The sequence below is a fragment of the Nilaparvata lugens genome, unplaced genomic scaffold, assembly GCF_014356525.2.
Source record: "Nilaparvata lugens isolate BPH unplaced genomic scaffold, ASM1435652v1 scaffold2849, whole genome shotgun sequence".
Taxonomy (NCBI): domain Eukaryota; kingdom Metazoa; phylum Arthropoda; class Insecta; order Hemiptera; family Delphacidae; genus Nilaparvata; species Nilaparvata lugens.
This window is the reverse complement of record NW_024090353.1, coordinates 13507-33412: the sequence shown is the minus strand read 5'-3', so window position 1 is coordinate 33412 and position 19906 is coordinate 13507. Positions and strand designations below refer to the sequence as shown.

General features: G+C 33.0%; 1 protein-coding gene across 1 annotated transcript; it reads left to right on the top strand.

The window, feature by feature from the left end:
* The first annotated feature begins 12544 nt into the window (after window positions 1–12544).
* LOC120355564 lies at window positions 12545–18452 on the top strand. Its single transcript, XM_039444115.1, has 4 exons — window positions 12545–13482; window positions 15419–15757; window positions 16688–16908; window positions 18366–18452. Exons 1-4 carry the CDS (start codon window positions 13278–13280, stop codon window positions 18450–18452), a joined length of 852 nt encoding a protein of 283 aa, XP_039300049.1. The 5' UTR covers window positions 12545–13277.
* Window positions 18453–19906: the final 1454 nt, after the last annotated feature.

Sequence of the window (19906 nt, the reverse complement as noted above, 5' to 3'; positions counted from 1 at the left end):
ATTCATTAGTTACATGAGGAAAACTAAATTTTAGGAACGATTCGATGAATCCTTATACTCCTCCTTTATAGGAGGTCACTGAATGAAATATATTAAAATGAAATAGAATAAAAATAGATAATTGAAGAGACTTGAAATGTTGGCAAAAAATTGACTTCATTTTAATAAAAAATATGGAACATTCCCACAGCATCAATATTCACTATACAAACTTAATCAAACATAAATGAATAGTATTATCATATAGAAATTGATTTTATGAATCTGACTCGATCACTATTGATTGTGTACTAGCTCATAACATTTTATTACTAATTTCTTCTTGACACAGATACTTGATTTGCACTCACGGTGTCCAGCAAAGGCGTGGATGCGGCTGGAGAAAATGCCTCCATCTTCCTGTCAGGGGTGTTTGAGCACGCTCACCTTCCTGATTATGAAAAGGTGCCAAAAATGTAATTCCTGCATAATGTTAAAAGAGTTCGAGGGAGGAGACCCCATATCTGGTTTATATCTGGAATCAATTCTCAAACCAATCTAGCAATCTAAAATGCTAGTTTATTATCCAGATTATCAAGTTATATCACTTTAAATTTGAAACAGCTTGTTTTTCAGCATATTGTGTAAAATATTCCAATAACTACTGTAGTTTCCAACTTCCAAGTGGTTTTAACAGATATATTGTAGTCATTTCAACATTGAACCTGGCCTTTTTGATATCTGAATAAATCAACAACAAACTTTAACTTTGTAAATCTATATATGCAGAATATGTCCCAGATAACTTCTAATTTGATAAACTTATATTTTATCTAATGATTTGTTTTCAGGTGCTGTAAGGAAACAAAAAACTTATCAAGTGCTACGGATGATGAAATAAATACCAACATTGCAAATTGTTTTAGATTTTCGAAGGATCGAAATGGAGGACAAGAGCAAAGACGAAAGGACAAGGCAAGACAAGATCACCAGGACCAGCAGAGACAGTAAAAAATACCATGGTTTATCAAAAAGAACTAATTACAGAAAGTTAGCAAAAGTAAAACAAAAAATCAAACAACAGTTACTTGAATTGTGCACTCCTGTTGCAAATTGTGTTCAATCTGAAAATAGCACTCATGAATCCCATGATAACTCACTTGATATCTCAAATCAATTTGATAATTATCAGGAAGTAAAGAAAGTTTTCCATACAGTTCCAGTTCTGATAGTAGTATAAGTAGTAGTTTCAGTGATGTTTCAAATTATTCTGACAATAGGGACACTAATTCAAGTAATCTGCAACAACAGCTATGTGTTTGGTCTCAAAAACATAATATCACTAATTGTGCACTTACAGATATTCTACATATTTCAAACCACACCATCCAACTCTGCCACTTGATGCACGCACTTTGTTCCAAGAACTGTTGATGTTGTGTATGAATGGAGGATCTTTGTTTATTTCGGATTAGAGAAAAATGTTATTTGTAGGGCTAATTCAGGGTTAGTATTTAAGAACTAACAAATTGTCTTTTTCATTCAATATGAATAATTACCACAATATCAACTTCTCAACTACACAAAAAAAAAGAAAAAAAAAGTTACGATATTTTTTTTGCTATAAATAATTTGTAACACAGAGCAGATTTGTGAGAAAAAATATTGTCTTTTTCATTCAATATGAATAATTACCACAATATCAACTTCTCAACTACACAAAAAAAAAGAAAAAAAAAGTTACGATATTTTTTTTTGCTATAAATAATTTGTAACACAGAGCAGATTTGTGAGAAAAAATATTCACTTGAATGAATAATATTGAGCATATTATCATAAAATCTCTAGTATTTATTGTAAACCTTTAAATTAACACCATATGCCATAATTTTTTTGAACAAACTGAAGAAGCTAAAATACAGAGATTTCAATATATTTATTCATATTGCTCTTAATAACTTGTAAGACAGATTTACATTTTATTTATGTGAAAACATCATATGTAAAATGTAAAAACATTTTATTTATGTAAAAACATCATATGTACACAGTTTAGGTTTATATTAACCAACGCCTAGCTCGGTACCAAGCTAGTATCAAGTTTATATTAACAAGTTTGGTACCTAAATATTATGGCCATGTTGCACAAATTCCTGTTAAATTTTAATAATGATCAAATGCTACAAGAAGCAATCAGAAAATATGTTTGTTTTTTTTTAATAATACAGGCCTTTCTTATTGTTTCTTGTGTCTCATTTAATCACGGGTAAAATTTAACAGGTTTTTGTGCAACCGAGCCTAATATGATGAAATGTAAGATAAAATGATTTCAACTTTGTTGTGAATTACAGAAAAATTAGCCAATAAGAGTATTCCACTTGAACGATTTTTGTCTGTATCTGTTAATGTAGATGACTTGCCATTGCATAACAGTACAACTAAATCATTTTGGCCATTGCTGTGTATCCTTGACCAGTCAGTAGACCAAACACCAATGGTCATAGGTTTATATCATGATGATTCTAAACCTTCCAGTGCTAATGATTTTTGAAACCCTTTGTGGATGAATGTCTCAGCTTAGAGATAAATGGACTTACATATCTGGATAAAGTATTTCTTTTGAGTATGTTGTATAGTTGCTGATGCTCCAGCGAGATCATTTGTTAAATGTATAGTTGACACAACTCTCTGAACGGATGTGAGAAATGTACTCAGGAAGGAACTTATTTGGGGAGGACTATTGGAATTATGACAAAAACACTATTCTTAGAACTGATACAGAGTTCAATCAACTTCTTTATGAGGACCATCAAAAAGAGGAAAGTGTTCTTACTAAACTTGATTTAGGCTTAGTTACTCAAGTCCCACTTGATTACTTACATCTCATTTGCCTTGGGGTTGTAAAAAAACTTGTTCGTTGTTGGGTAGAAAAAGGTCCAAAGAAATGTAAACTCAGTGCTGATTCAATGAGACAGTTTCTGTAAGATTATCAGTTATAAGTAAATATCATTACCCTAAAGATTTTCAAGGCGACCACGGCCATTGAAACTTTTCAAGTATTGGAAAGCAACTGAGTTTAGATCCTTTATCCTCTACTTAGGTCCAGTTGTCTTGCAAAATGTGTTGCCCAAAGAAATCTATGACCATTTCCTTATTTTGCATTCTGCTGTGTATATATTGACATGTGAATTCAGTAGAAATATCGATTGGATAAATTATGCAAATGAACTGCTTCATTGTTTTGTTAAACACAACCCTTCTTGTTACAGCAGGGAAAATTTAGTTATAATGTTCATAATCTTTTACATTTATCAAATGATGTGGTTAACTTTGGATGCTTGGATAACTTCTCTGTATTTCCATTTGAAAACTATATGTCTACCATAAAACAAATGGTCCGTGGTCCAAGTAATCCATTGCAGCAGGTAGCCAAACGACTAGCAGAACAAAAACTGTTTGATGAATTGAAAAATACAAAAAAAAACTTCTAGCAAGAAAAAATGGGAAATTGAGTATGTATCACTACCAGATAATAACTGTATTGTTGGAACAGCTTTGTCTGATGCCTGTTTTTGACCAAAAGTAATGATGTAGTTATTGTGAAGTCTATTGAGAAAGATTTGAATAATTCTAGTAATTATCTTCTCAATTGTGATGTGTTCATGAAAAGAGGTGACTTTTATTGTAAACCTCTAAAAAGTAGTAAGCTAAGCATTTTTATATTGTAGGTGACCTCAAGTCAGGAAGAGTTGTTTCACTGAAGGATTTATCTAAGAAATGTATCATTTTGCCTAATTTTATCTCAAGAGGTACAAAATCATTTTATTGTTTCCCTTTTTGTGCAATGAAGAATTCAAGGTGATTTATAATGTATCATTATTAAACGAAAATCCAAAGTACATTCTGTAAACCAGACTTCTGCTTCTGCAAATATTGACGACAGGGTGAACATATAGATGGAAATTTGATAACAGCTTCTATCCAAAAATTATTACATCATGCAGGACTTGCAAATAATTTTTGGATAGTAGCTCTCATCGAATTTCGTTCCAGCCGTTCATCCTGTTGTCAATATTTGCAGTAGCAGAAGTCTTCGGGTGGTTTACAGCATTTAACTTTGAATTATCGTTCACTAATAATTATTTATTCATTAGCATTTGAACAAATGCAATTTCTCATTTTTCCATCTGTAATTTATCAAATGTAATTGTAATGTAAATGCAGTTGTAATGTAATTTTTCAAATAGAACAATGTGTCATGTGATACATAATTGATTTGTAATTTTAAGTGAAAATGAATGGCGAAAACCATTGCCATAGTCAATTTTTGAACCTTGAATTATGTTCCCTGTATTAATCTTTGTATATTTGTTTTTTTTTTTCAAGATAAAATATTATTTTGAAATTTATCAATGTTGTACCACGCATATTATATTATTTCACATTAAAAGTAAGTATGAAATCATAATTGTTTTATTGTACGTTAATATCTACCTTTAAAATAGTAAACTTATAATAATTATTGAGGGCGCATTACTGCAAAACGGATTTGAAAAAAAATTTATTTATATGACTGTTCATGCAGTCAGAGAGCAGTCTGTGAGGGATGTACATGAGTCTCTAAATATATTGGTCTAAGGTTACTGTATTTAAATATTATTTGCAGGTATGTACGTAAGACTGCAGTAGAATTAATCCAATTTACCAGACTGTCCTGACATCTTTGAATAAATAACTGTCACTCACCATCTGTCAAATTGGATTAATTCTACTGCAGGTACCTATATACCTGCAAATAATATTTAAATGCAACATTGTCAATTGGTTGGCCCAATGTAATATCTTATGTTGGCCCAATGTAAGTGAACTGGTTGTTGGCCCATCATATATACACTTTTGATGGCCCAACATTGTTATAAGGTTGGTTGGCCAACTGTTGGCAAGAGTGCCAATTCAAACCACAGGCCAACTGAGGATGACAACCAATTTTCAACGTTGGGCCTACCTTTTGTGCTACTTGGGAGTATTTTATAAAGCATAATTATACCCTAGCTTAGCACGCAATTTTATCCAATACAGCTAAATTCAAAATTTATAGTTTTCATTTTTTTGGACTGAAATTTGGTACCATGTTACTGAAGTATTTTGGCCTTCATTCTTTATTATTTGAGGTTGCTTCCTCACGTCAAATATACACTTTTAGGATTTGATATATTTAATTTTTCCTCTTTTAGGTTGAATAATGAATTCACAGCAAGAGAGCATTGATATCCAAGTGTGTGGCAATCAACTCAGGGAGGCTGTTTCTAGTATTTTTCATACCATTCTGCTTAACAGGTCCAGTATTTTATAAAGCATAATATTTATATAATGACAGGACTAGAGTTTTCGAAACATAACAATTTTCAAATAGTTATCGGTGCAAGAGCAAGTGGTCGATAATTACATTGGTCATAATTATATATTGTCGCCATTGAGGTTATTATGAACCTTAGCCATCATGGAACTTTGATGATATTGTATCATATGGCTGGAACCAGCAATCAATCAGCTTATCATAGACATAAAAATGATCATTTCTCAATTTTAGGAAGCTGTGAAGTAAAATCCCTACTAAACCTACTGAGCATGCACTGCAAGCGTAAAGTGAATGATCGGTCACCTACCCAAATCAGCTAAGCTAATTCCTGAGTTTTCAGTACGTAAAGAAGTGTTTGTTTTATTTTAAAGAAGCTTCCAGAGACTCTTATCAGAGTGTAGGAGCTGTCAAAAAACAATTACAATTCTAAATAATTAAGAAAACGAAAATCCCAATTACATGCTGTAAATCAATTATAATTCTACTGTTTTACTATCAGTAGTAGTTTTACGCATGGCGCCATAAATAAATATTCTGAATGAACTGACTAAAAATACAAATTTCCAAATGCCCTCATATTATTCCAATTTGGAATTGGTATTATGGACTGACACACTCAAGATCACTGACCTCCACTGAACATTCTCAATTTTCTTTTTTGTTTGAAAGATCTCTCTTTCTCTTGCTTCATCATCTTCTCAGTCTTGTGAAGAAACATAATAATTGTGAGAGCAGATGATAGTGACAATTTTTCTAAACGAATAATAATATGTTAATCATTTCAACATTTGAAAATGTGGTATCTCAGGAACTATATTTCACAAATAATAGACTGTTCTTGTCTGAGTTCCCTTCCCCGTCCTGACCCCTTGAGCTTGTGGGTACTAGGAGAAATTGTACATTAGACATTTGAAAAAAATTATTCATCACATTGGCTTTGTGAGCCAATTATGCTATATGCCAATTTTTATAATGCATTAGTAGCATTTTTATAATATTCCACTAAGGAAATTTCCTGCACTGGATACCTACTCATGGCAATGAGTAATATTACTCATGTCTCCCTCCACAGACTTTTCTTTTCTAGGTTCTCTTGACCTTTCTTTCTGGTGTGCAAGATGTTGGTATTTGTTAAATGTTGTCCCTTGTCTTTTTCATGAAACTTTTATTAGCAAAGGGATGTTTTCCTCATTCAACATGCTAGAAACCATATAAGGGGATAGGGCTAACTTGTTCTAAGAAATGTGAAGACATTCACTCTCTTTTCTGGACTTATTTTATAATAAGATTCAGATAATGAACAGCTTCTTAAAACATTGAATTGAACAAATTTTCAAGATTTATTGAAAGATTAAATACAAGAACAATATAATATGAGGTGTTCTGTTCCTCCACCGACTCCTGTCTATGCACAATGTGTTCGTCAGTTATGCACGGCTTTTTACAGAATGGATACTCTGTGTTCTGTTCCTCCACCAACTCGTGTCTATGCACCACATGTTTGTATGATCCTAGAGGCGTTGAGTTCATTGTCAATACATATCAGAACATTGTCCTTTGCTGTATAACACATCTCGCAGTCTATTGCGAAATTATATAAAAATAATAGCTCTTATATACAATTCAGCTCTTGTATCTTCTGTTCCTCCACCAACTCTCGTCTATGCTCTACACCCAAGTAGCACACTTTGTTGGCCAACAGTAGGTTTTTGGTTGGCAGTGTTGGCAAGAGAAGGGAGATGGTTAGTTGGCAGTCCGTACCATAATCCACGTTGGGCCACTGGCTACTTTGGTTGGTTCTCCCACCTTAGAAATTGGCACCATGAGAGCTGTTGGCCCTCATGTCACTTTGGTTGGTTCACCCTACAGTAAAAATGGAACCATAAGAAACATTGGCCCTCATGTCACTGTAGTTGGCTGACCCAACTTTTTTCTTTTTAAAAGTATTAATCCTGATAATCATTAAAGGACTTAAAAACAAATATAAAAATTTAATTTTACGCAACTTTTGTTCAGTACAATTTTCCCGTCAGGTGCACCATTTAGGAGATATTAGCGGTTTGCACTATTTCCTTTTAGGACTTTGAAATAATTTTCAAGTAAATATTTATTTCGCGTGAAATCACTTTATGATCACTTTATAATATGTATAATTGAATTCTAAGCAATATTTGTTCAGTACGATTTTCCCGTCAGATGCACCATTTAGGAGATATTAGCGGTTTTTGCGCTATTTCCTTTTAGGACTTTGAAATAATTTTCAAGTAAATATTTATTTGGCGTAAAATCACTTTATGATCACTTCATAATATGTAAAATTAAATTCTAAGCAATATTTGCTCAGTAAGATTTTTCCGTCAAATGCACCGTTCACGAGTTATAGACGTGTTATGATAGATTGTTGGCTGTAATCTAACTTTGGTTGGCTAGCCCAACAATCCTTTTTTTTTCTTTTCATCGATTTTTATTTCAAACTTTTGAAATAAAAATCGATGAAAAGAAAAAAAAGGATTGTTGGGCTAGCCAACCAAAGTTAGATTACAGCCAACAATCTATCATAACACGTCTATAACTCGTGAACGGTGCATTTGACGGAAAAATCTTACTGAGCAAATATTGCTTAGAATTTAATTTTACATATTATGAAGTGATCATAAAGTGATTTTACGCCAAATAAATATTTACTTGAAAATTATTTCAAAGTCCTAAAGGAAATAGCGCAAAAACCGCTAATATCTCCTAAATGGTGCATCTGACGGGAAAATCGTACTGAACAAATATTGCTTAGAATTCAATTATACATATTATAAAGTGATCATAAAGTGATTTCACGCGAAATAAATATTTACTTGAAAATTATTTCAAAGTCCTAAAGGAAATAGTGCAAACCGCTAATATCTCCTAAATGGTGCACCTGACGGGAAAATTGTACTGAACAAAAGTTGCGTAAAATTAAATTTTTATATTTGTTTTTAAGTCCTTTAATGATTATCAGGATTAATACTTTTAAAAAGAAAAAAGTTGGGTCAGCCAACTACAGTGACATGAGGGCCAATGTTTCTTATGGTTCCATTTTTACTGTAGGGTGAACCAACCAAAGTGACATGAGGGCCAACAGCTCTCATGGTGCCAATTTCTAAGGTGGGAGAACCAACCAAAGTAGCCAGTGGCCCAACGTGGATTATGGTACGGACTGCCAACTAACCATCTCCCTTCTCTTGCCAACACTGCCAACCAAAAACCTACTGTTGGCCAACAAAGTGTGCTACTTGGGTGTAGAGCATAGACGAGAGTTGGTGGAGGAACAGAAGATACAAGAGCTGAATTGTATATAAGAGCTATTATTTTTATATAATTTCGCAATAGACTGCGAGATGTGTTATACAGCAAAGGACAATGTTCTGATATGTATTGACAATGAACTCAACGCCTCTAGGATCATACAAACATGTGGTGCATAGACACGAGTTGGTGGAGGAACAGAACACAGAGTATCCATTCTGTAAAAAGCCGTGCATAACTGACGAACACATTGTGCATAGACAGGAGTCGGTGGAGGAACAGAACACCTCATATTATATTGTTCTTGTATTTAATCTTTCAATAAATCTTGAAAATTTGTTCAATTCAATGTTTTAAGAAGCTGTTCATTATCTGAATCTTATTATAAAATAAGTCCAGAAAAGAGAGTGAATGTCTTCACATTTCTTAGAACAAGTTAGCCCTATCCCCTTATATGGTTTCTAGCATGTTGAATGAGGAAAACATCCCTTTGCTAATAAAAGTTTCATGAAAAAGACAAGGGACAACATTTAACAAATACCAACATCTTGCACACCAGAAAGAAAGGTCAAGAGAACCTAGAAAAGAAAAGTCTGTGGAGGGAGACATGAGTAATATTACTCATTGCCATGAGTAGGTATCCAGTGCAGGAAATTTCCTTAGTGGAATATTATAAAAATGCTACTAATGCATTATAAAAATTGGCATATAGCATAATTGGCTCACAAAGCCAATGTGATGAATAATTTTCTTGAAATGCAACATTCCAACCTATTTCACACCAATTTGAACAAAATCATTGCTAGATTCTCTATTATATCAGTAGGCCTATAACTGTTATACAGTATGTATAAATCTGTTATACAAAAATAATTATTTATATTGATGACTCTTGGCCTTGTAAATGAGCGAGTAACGAAAAATCTTTCATAACAGGCATTTGTAAATTTAAAAATAAGGTAAGTTCTTGTCAGGTTCTGAATTGAAAAAAAAAACAAATTCAAATTCAAATAAAATTTATTTCCGTAAAATAATACATTGAAAAAATTATTAGTTTTGTAATCTACAATCAATTGTACAATTCAAGTCAAATCTAAATCGAATTTTTAGCATTATAGCAATATACATAGGCTACAGTTTACAATAAATCAAACTTGCATTAACAATAAATCAATAATAAATAAATATACAAATAAAATGAAATAATTGGAAATAACCCATAGGTTACAGAACCTGTTTGGGAAGAATGAAATTGTTCTTTTGAACAAGATGATTACAGTATGGAAAAGATTAGAACAAAAAAGATTATAGTAATGGATAAATAAATAAAATTGAAAATATATAAATAAAATAAATAGAAAAAAGAATAAAAATAACAGTTAAACATTTTCTTGGAACATTAAAGCCTCTAGAAGTGCTGCATTCACCAGCTATTTTTTAATCAATTTAGACGGATTTGTTGGAAAAATTATGTAGCTTCAAGTAAACATGCTAGATAATGTAAATTAGTTTTATAGAATAGGATTAATTATTAATTTACATTGATAAACTACAATAAGTCAGAAGATAATTGAATTATATCCTAAAGGTAGTCAGCCCAGGAATTCAATATCACATAAATATACACTATACTGTTACTAGAACTACTATTACACTAGAAACTGAAGCTACTATTATACCCTACAACTTCAAATTTATCAATATCAGAAGAAAACTTTTCTCCGTGAGTGTTCTCAACACAAAATGTGTGCGAGAAGTACAAACTCATTACTTGTTTTAAAATGGAAAAATTAATCTAAAAAAGTATTATTAATAATAAAAAAATAATATAAAAGAAGTAATTGAAAATATATTTCTATGTATTTTAAATATATATTTCAGCGGAAGTTGAGACAGATAAGACGATAAAATATTTTGATGGTCTTCAAACAATATTACGTGAATTTTGAGAATAATAAGCCTTACTTCTTCTTGTTCTCCTTCTTCACCTTCTCCTCTTTCTTCTCCTATTCCTCCTTCTTCACCTTCTCCTCCTTCTTTTTAATCTTTTTCTCATTCCTCCTTCACCTTCTCCTCCTTCTTTCCCCTTATTCTTCTTCTCCCTCTTTTCCATCCACTTCTCCTCACTCTTTCCGTTCTAAATCTTCTCATTCTCCTCCTCGCTCTCACTCGTTTCTTTCTCTTTTTCTCTCTGCACAAATGCCCTTACCGGTGCAATGAACAATGAAAAATGACTTTGTTAAAATGAAAATATTGAAATTTTGCAAAATTGAAGACACAAATATAGAATTGAACACAAACCATAACTACTACTATAAAAGGAGAAAAGGAAGAATAGTTATGTTGTATAATTGATTGTGTTTGAGGAGATGTTGTGGTATTTCTCCATAATGGAAAATAAAAACAAATATTGTCACATACCACTTATTTATTATTAAAACTTACATTAAAGTAATGTAAGCCTAGGCCATTATGAAACCTAGGTACATTACTTTAATGTAAGTTTACTTTAATAAAGTATTACTTTAATAATACTTTCATGTAAGTTTTAATAATAAATAAGTGGTATGTGACAATATTTGTTTTTATTTTCCAGTTATGTTTGTGTCATCATTATTTCTTCTTATGTGCTTCTTGCGCCTCAATAATCCAATCTGGATTTCGAATTGGCATTGAACGCGTGTGTCGAGGATCAACAAGTTCCGGCAATACACAGTCCATATAAAATTTTTTCACTTGTTCAAGAATCTTCAAACTCCAGAACTGCTCATCTTTGTATACAGTAACAACTTCTGTCCCATTTGGCGACCATATACAAAATAAGCAGTACTGACGTTTCGTAATGTGGAGTTGTCCCTGTATTTGATAGTAGTAGTTATGGTTTGTGTTCAATTCGATATTTGTATCTTCAATTTTGCAAAATTTCAATATTTTCAACTTTGCTGCTTCCCTTCGGAGTAGGTCCTTTATTGTCTGAGGGCATTTGACCTCCACAATACCATGCCCATCTTCTAATAATCCATCCGGCGATGCTGCCAGAAATGGAAAATCGGCATCAATGAATAGCCCACATTTCAAAATTTTTGTCCAGCTATCTCACTAACTTTTTTTAGAGCAGCCTCCTCGTTCATCCTCCCATACTCCATTGCTGAACAATTTTTACCGCCCCCATACAATAGTTCGCGAACTACATTTTCACATCCGGTATTTGGCCTTCTCTTGCTTATTCGTCCAAAATTTGATGCAGTAATCCTTTTCCGTGTCTCTTCAAGCCATTCAGCGGAGTGATGCTGCAGGACAGTCCTCCTTTCCAACTGGTGACGGCTCTCTTCTGATAACACCAGTGAGGCTAAAAACCTATTTTTCTCAATGACAAGTTCTTTTTCACTGATGTCAGGGCGTTGAGCATTCGGTCCGTAATCATGGTCAACTGTTGTTTTTTCACTTCTGCCTCTGCCCCTGGAATTACAAAAAAAACAAGATCAATAGGACTATTCATAGGTGGCAATGACGAATTTCCCATTCAAAAAATAGTGAAAATATATTATGGAAAATGCAGTAAAATTAGTGTAAGATAGGTCTGCCGATTACACTATTCGTAATTGACAATTGACATTTTTTGAATTGGTGTTTTCCAAGTTCCCTGAGCTTTCATAGCATAGAATCGTGAAACTGTTCAATATTTCTAAAAACGTTGACATGTATAATTGTATATTCGATTGAGAATTGAAGCTTTATTACTCAAATTACAAATGGAGATATATTGATTGTTATGCCTCTGGCCTCTCACAAAAAATAAGGAAACAAACATTGGACAGGTTTTTGGGACTCACCAAGTTCATGAAAAAATCACCTTCTTTATTTATTTGTTTACCACAGTACCTACAGTCTTCGGTGGGATACATTGGAGAGCATCCCTAAAAACGTTTCCTCGTGGTAGGCTATAGCTTTTATTATTTATTTTAACTTTTTTCTTGTGATAAAATTTTAAATATATGCTCCCTGTTTCTTATTTTACACCTTGTAAATCATTTCCTATTATTTCCAGCCTACATTAATTTCGTATAGGCCTAATAATGTACTTCATTATCTTATAGATGCAAATAGCCTACAATAGAACTTTATTGTTATCAATCACAGTTAAATAACTGAACTAGTACCTAATTAATATTCCATCTTTCATATAATAGGCTAATATAATCTCAAAAATTGACTGCGTTTTAGTAGTTTACTACAAGCATTCCAGCTAAATTTTACTTATGCATAACCTTACTTATAGGCTAGGCTAGTTCATTTTTGCATTTTTGTTCAAGTAGGCGTGTGTTACTGGTATGGTATTCTTTGCTTTCTGACAAGAAAATCATAAAATAAATGCAGCACTCACTTTTATTGCTCATTAAAAAAAATAACTCAACTCACTTGTATCACAATATGTTGAAGATATAAATTTTTTTAGCCTAATCTTTATTGACTAAGCTCAAGACATTTTTCCATTTCATACAAGTGGCCGCACAATACCTGGCTCAGAGCCCAAAGTAAAATCTTTCTAAATGCAAACTTGAAATAGAGCCTATGCTAGGTTAGGATAAATATGCTGTTAGTTTTATTTATTTTGAACTTTCCTTTTTCAGATTTCTATTGATTATTAACTTGAAAAATGTATGCTGTGATAGAGTTTGGGGGCAGTGAGGAGAACCAGACAGCCGTAGTGAGGGAGGAATGGCTAACACCAGCTAAGAAAGAGGTTTTCTGGCCACCCTTCAAAGTTTCTACACAATTCCATAAGGCTTTGGTTGAAGGCGCAACACCTGACGAAAAAAAGTGGACATTATTTCCGGTCAGGCGATGCCTATACATTTGTGGTGAGTAAATGATATTGCATGTAATTGAAATTTGAATACTGCTGTTCACTGATTTTTAATTAAGACACTGTACTTTACTGCCATTTAATGAAACTTCTCTATTAGACAAAAAAATGTTCTTGAACAATTGCAAATTAACATAATAAATTTGTCATGCTTAATTTAGGCCTAAATTGAATAACTAATTTGTGTAGTTTTAAACGAGACAGTGTAAAGCTGTATGTGGTGTATGCGTGCTCAAAGAGAATTGCTTTACAATACCTGCTTTATGTTCTTTATAGCATTGTAATTTCACTGTATAATTTATTGATAGAGGAATTAATTGAGTAGAGAATTGCTAATTATTAGATATAGATTGTCATTGACAATCAGATAAATGATTGATTGAGAAAACTTTCATTTTTGTGTCAAAACATTACCTTTAGGTAGTTAACCTTAGAAAACCCCTGGAACCGCTGCTTTCTCACTAATTTTTGTATTCCAACCCTCTTTTATTCAAAATTATGTCAAAAACTTTAGGCCGGTATTACACGGTAATAGTTCTATTGTAATAGTTGTTCATATGAAAAAAGATGAAAATATGATTTCGTATTCTCATCTCGTTTCATATTATCAACTATGATGATAGAAATATCACCGTGTAATACCGGCCTTAGAGCTGTTTTTTAGATACATCGGGCGTATAAACATACTGAAGATGTTAACTGAGATATGGCAGTTTTATTGATAGGTGACCGCTGGAGGTTAGTTGCACACCTTTTCAATGTCTTTAAAATTCACCCAAAATAATCTAAAATCGCTTAAAAATAACATGCAAAGCAAATGGAGACTGTTGCATTGTTGAGGTAGACTTCAGCTGCAAGCATATCAATAAAGCTGTCATATCTCAGTTTGGTAATACTCATCCAATTCAAAAACTTAAGGCGTTAATCAATTTTTAATTAAATTTAATAGGTAGAAAAAGTTATTCTTGAAATTTTTTTATAATATCAATGAGTTTCGAGTTATTCAAGAAATAAAATTTTAAAATGTTAAAATTTAGTAAAAAACTAAATGACAGCTGTGTGAGTAACCAAGGACTTCCGGACAATTTAAATTTGACATTTAAGTATGATTTTTACCCAGGAACAATGCTCTTGAAAATTGGTATGGAGTTCTGAAACACTGTACAGTAGTACATTATAATGTAAAAACAGAAAACTCAGTACCCTTTTTTTTAAAAATTATTTTCGCCACACTGCACAGAAAGCAGCTGTTTTCCAGTCCCTACGTAGATCTGAAAGACCTTGTTTGCAGACGACGTCAGAAAAGGGTTTCTTTTCCGGTCTAGGCCAGAAAGTTGTCTCTTTCCAGCCGCTTATGGCTGGAAACAATGCGCTAATTATTATTAATAAGTCATCCGCTAGATCGGGCGAGTGTCCACTTTCATAATAAGCTGAAGTCGCCATGATTTTAGTTCCAGTTTCGAATCAAACTAATTCGCTTCGCAACCAGTTTTATTCAATTATTTATTGTTGATTAGTGCATTCCGAATTTTCAAAAATGCTTGAAGATGACTGTGGTATTCCAAGTGAAATTTTAAAAGAATCTGAAATCCTGACTGCAAATCTTCTACCACTAAAATCAAGAGATAGGTACGATAGCTTAACGAGTATTCTTTATTTTGTATTCTTTATTTATTTTGTCAGCAATACCTGTAGTGTGGCGAAAAATATCGTTCGCACCACGGGCAAAAATGTTTTTCCAGCTCTCAATCTTTTCTAGTCCTTGGCCTACGGCCTCGGACTTGAAAACCGATTTCGAGCTGGAAAAATCTCATTTTCTGCTCTAGGTGCGAAATATACTATTTTATTTGCAGACATGTTTCGGAGCATGAGCCCATTTTCAATCATAATACATTAGTAGTACATTAATAATATATTGTCATTGATTACAGATGATCTACTGAAGGCTCGTGAGAAAGAGAAATTGGCGGAGAAGGAGTCTGACATACAAACGGATGGTGATGAATTACTTGATGGGAGAAGAAAGAGACGAAAAACTAGCAAGAAACTATTCATCAGCAGTGATGATTCATCTGACGACTCCTGCAAAAGAGCAAAAAAAAATCTTTCCTACAAAAACAAATGTCAGTATTACCCCCGTCCGCCTTCACCACCAACAAATCAGCTACGGGAAGACTGTTCTTCACAATCATTAGTTTCCACACCAAAGTCATCAACTGCAACACTGACACCGACAGACTCTTCAATTGAAAAGACTGTCACTGAATCTGGTAAGTGTATTTTTATTATGGTCTGTTCATCAAAGCAAGTCAGTGCATGTATAGAAAGTATGTGTGCGTGAATTGGAAAACAGCTGGATGACCTAGTCAAAGGCATTTATAACTAAATTTCTTTCTCAACCCGTACCAGCTGTAGGCCTATAACTTACGCGATTAATATTATTGCAAACGCTGAAATGTGAATATGCTGTCATGCAATACACTCACAAAAGACACACACACAAGCTCACTCAGCTGTTCCATTCACTGACTTGTTTCAGTGAACAGAGTATAGTGCAATTTCACTCTAGCTACTATAATCTACAGGGTGTTTCAGGAGGAATGTGCCAAACTTCTCAGGCTGATTCCTGACATCGAGTAGTGAAAAATGTTCCACAGGACATACCCCCAGAAATGCATTGTTACCGAGAGAAAACATGGGCGGAAGATTGTACATTTTTCATCAGATCTATATATGTTTTTATTTTTCAGGGGCTTTATGGAGACACCAAAATAATTGAATCTTATATAAAATTAGCCGAGAAATAATTCAATGGAACCAAGTAGAAGTTTGTAACTTCAATGGTTATTGAGATAATTGGCAAATATACTGACAAGATAACTTTCCATTTAGGCTATATATTTATTATTAGTTTTCAAATGGAGTTCATGCACAGGCCATGATATACAGTGTCCCAAAAAATAGTAACACCCTGATTGTAACTTGGTAATTAATTATTGGAAATATTATGAAAAGCTTGTTAGAAATGTTATGAACAGCTGATCTTTGATTTTCTGTAAACAGCCATTTACCAAACGACACATATGATTGAACTGTTGTCGATTACATACTACTATGACAAAAATAATATTACTTTTGTATGTTACGGTATGTGTTTTATTTGTGGAATTACCGAGATTATGATTGATTGAATCTTTCAGGATTTGCTGTTGTTGCAAGAAAACTTGCAAAACTTGAAAGTGAAGTATTGTCTTTGAGACAGTATTTGGAAGAGTATCTCCCAAAAATCGTCTGTAATGCCGCTGGGACTGAAAATTCGTCAATGATTCCAGATTCCATGCCAACACTACCATGTTTGTCGCATGAGGATGTACTGAAACTTGAAGAGAGGATTTCAGTGGAAGGAAACGAACAAATATTTGTAAGTAGATTATTGTATTGAAAACCAACTAATGTGTACAACAAGTTATACAGGTGTTTCAGTACTCCCTACCAATATTCTGGGGCAGTATTAATCTGGGCCAATATTCATCCAAAGGGCCACTTCAGTAATATTTCAATGAAAGTAGGGGCCGCACACATAAATTCATGAAAATTTGGGCTTTTGAAGATAGTTGTCTGTAAGGCCGTTTTGAAATTTATTTATTTTTCTCCACTAGAATCTCCACTGACGCTGGCGTTCTCAGTCTGCTAGTTAAATCTTCTAGTTAAATTTTAACCGTGGGGTAAAGTGAGTAAGGAGAGATTATAGTAACAAAGATTAGCAGCTGGAATTGGGGAAATCAATATTTCCATAAAAGCTGCCATTGTTATAGAGAAATATAGCATAAGAAGAAGATAGCCTATGGTATAGGTCGTTTATGTTCTGTTTATATACTGTTGACTACTACCTATTATTACTTTTCTTACCGGGTGAGAGTGTAAGAACAGCACATTATGAGAGACTAGCACATTATAGAGCGTCACATAGTTTCTAGAAAATGTACTACTAAGTTTGAGTTAACATAAATGCCCTATACCTTGAGATATATTCTTATTTGATATTTTGTCTATGGTCTTCTGTATGACCATGACCATTAAATAATTTCAAAAGTGTTTAAAAAAATAGTTGGAAATCAGCCATTAGATTCAATTCATTTCTTATGTAGATTGTAACTAGAGTAGATTATTACAGTATTCATATTCACTAGTTTTTTACAATAAGCAGAATAAGTTTAATTTTTTCTTCATGTTTGTTTTCAGTGTGCTCCAACAATGTTTTCCGAATAACATTCTATGTGCAGTGGATGGGGGATGGGAGGCATTCCTGGGTGGGCCTCTCTTATTTGGTGCCCTTTGAGAGGGCACCAACCCCCCAACAGACACCCTACACGATGTTAAAGAACTATGTCATAACTGTAAGTGTAACAACATGTTTCTGAGTAAATATTACAGTAATTACAATATGACAACACTTGATTATTACAATATCACAAAATATTGATTATTAATATTATTAGATACAATTGAATATTGAATTATTAATAATATGAGTACATTCATTAAGTCGCGAAAATCCAAATAAACCTGTCTATGAATAATGGGATGTTATTATTATTCATCATGAATTTATTTGGAAATAATATTTAATATTTTTAAAATTATTTTTGATAATCATTTCAATACATATTTTCTCTTTACTGATGAATTTGAGAAGTTTCAGGTTGTCACGACTGAATTTCAGTGGCACTGCAACTAATGCGAATTCTAAATAATGGCATTGCTGGATTGCCCGGGAATTTTAAAATCTGTTTATGAATATTTGGAAGATAATTATTTTGGAGTGTACTTATTGCATATATTGTTTCTATAATATTTACCCCACCTTTTTTCAAACAGGTCAAGTTCTTGGCACGAATAGGTGGGAAGAAGTTGGATCACGTTGTAAGAAGAATTCTGGAAAGAGTTATCAGCAATATGGCATAACATGCTGGGGTGGAACCTTTAAAACGTTGATAAAACCAATTAGAACTACTCAAAATCACTTTATAAGAATAGTTCTGAAGAAACCAAGGCGTGAAAGCTCTTTTCCACTTTATAAAACAATTAATGTCTTGCCGGTTCAGTATCTTTTTGTATTCAGGGTTCTGCGATTATTCTATGAAAAAAGTGGAAATACGAGTACAGATAACTTGATTTATAATACTAGACGAGCAGTTTTCAAATTTTTTTAGATCTCAAAAAGTGAGTACAATGATTTTCAAAAATTCTTTTAGTTACTTGGTACACAATATTTTAATAGTTTGCCAATGGATATCAGGAAATGTAATAATAAGAATAAATTTTTAAAGAAAATTAAAGCATGGCTATGGATGCAAACGGATGTTGATGTTCTAAGAATTAACCCGGTTTGAAATTTTTTGTATTACTGTTTATTTAGAGTTAGTTGATTATGTTGATTAAAAATTCATGAATCCATTTGTTCTTCGGTTTGGGTTTGTTCTTGTTTGTTGCTTTGTTTTTTTTTGTTAATTGTAAGTTGTCTTGTTATATTTGATTTTTTGCTTCTTGCTGGTTATCTTGGCTTGTTAGGAATAGTGATTAAAGTTTACAGGATGCTACAGACGTCGTGCGCTAAAATGTCTGTAAAGTGATGAGCTGAACTCCAAAAAAAAATAAATTAATCTATGTCTTAACAATTTAGTAATTACAATTAAATACATTACTAACAATGACCACACAACTTGTCAAAGTGGTCATATAATTTCTAAAACTTAAAACAAATGTCAAGTGAATTTTATGATGGAAATAAAATTATTTATTTATTTTTTTAACCGATGGACGAGGTAAGGATCTTTCTCAGGGTTGGAAACTGCCTAGCTAGCATCACAGCCTGGGAAATATAGTTTCCATCCACTCGTCCCATCAACAGTTTCCGGCTCTTCTTCCCCCCCCCCCCTGCCGTAGTCTAGTTTCCACGTGTAGGCCTAGGAAGAGTCGGACCTGGAGACAAAAATGCATTCTCTCCCTGCACTCTTCTTTTAATCGCTGAAACAATCAGAGTGCGTCTCAGAGTCCATCGTCAGGCACCAACTATTTTCGGAAGTGTGGATCACCCAAAACATCATGTTGATGGACTTCTTCAACGTCGTCATTATGGGTGAGTCCCAAAATTAATCTTACCCATATGATAAGGGGCGATCGAACTTTGCTAGCGTAACGATAGGTCTTTGCTATTGTAACGATTCTAAATTTCTTTCAATTTATGTATTAGGCTAGGCATTTAGAGTAGTCAGAATTTATGTAACAATCTTAGAAAAATGTTTTAATTGAACAGTGTTTACGAGTTTGTGTTTCTTGAATAGTTCCAAATTTCTTGAATAACTCAATATTATTCGTTAATATGGTAATTGAGTGGAATATTTCTAATTAATTTATCA

What these genes read in the sequence shown, in the direction of transcription:
- LOC120355564 (XM_039444115.1), top strand. Translation starts at nt 13,278, where the DNA reads ATGTATGCTGTGATAGAGTTTGGGGGCAGTGAGGAGAACCAGACAGCC. An exon ending in GCGATGCCTATACATTTGTG is followed by an intron (nt 13,483 to 15,418) that starts GTGAGTAAATGA and finishes CATTGATTACAG; the next exon opens with ATGATCTACTGAAGGCTCGT. An exon ending in AAGGAAACGAACAAATATTT is followed by an intron (nt 16,909 to 18,365) that starts GTAAGTAGATTA and finishes TTTTTCAAACAG; the next exon opens with GTCAAGTTCTTGGCACGAAT.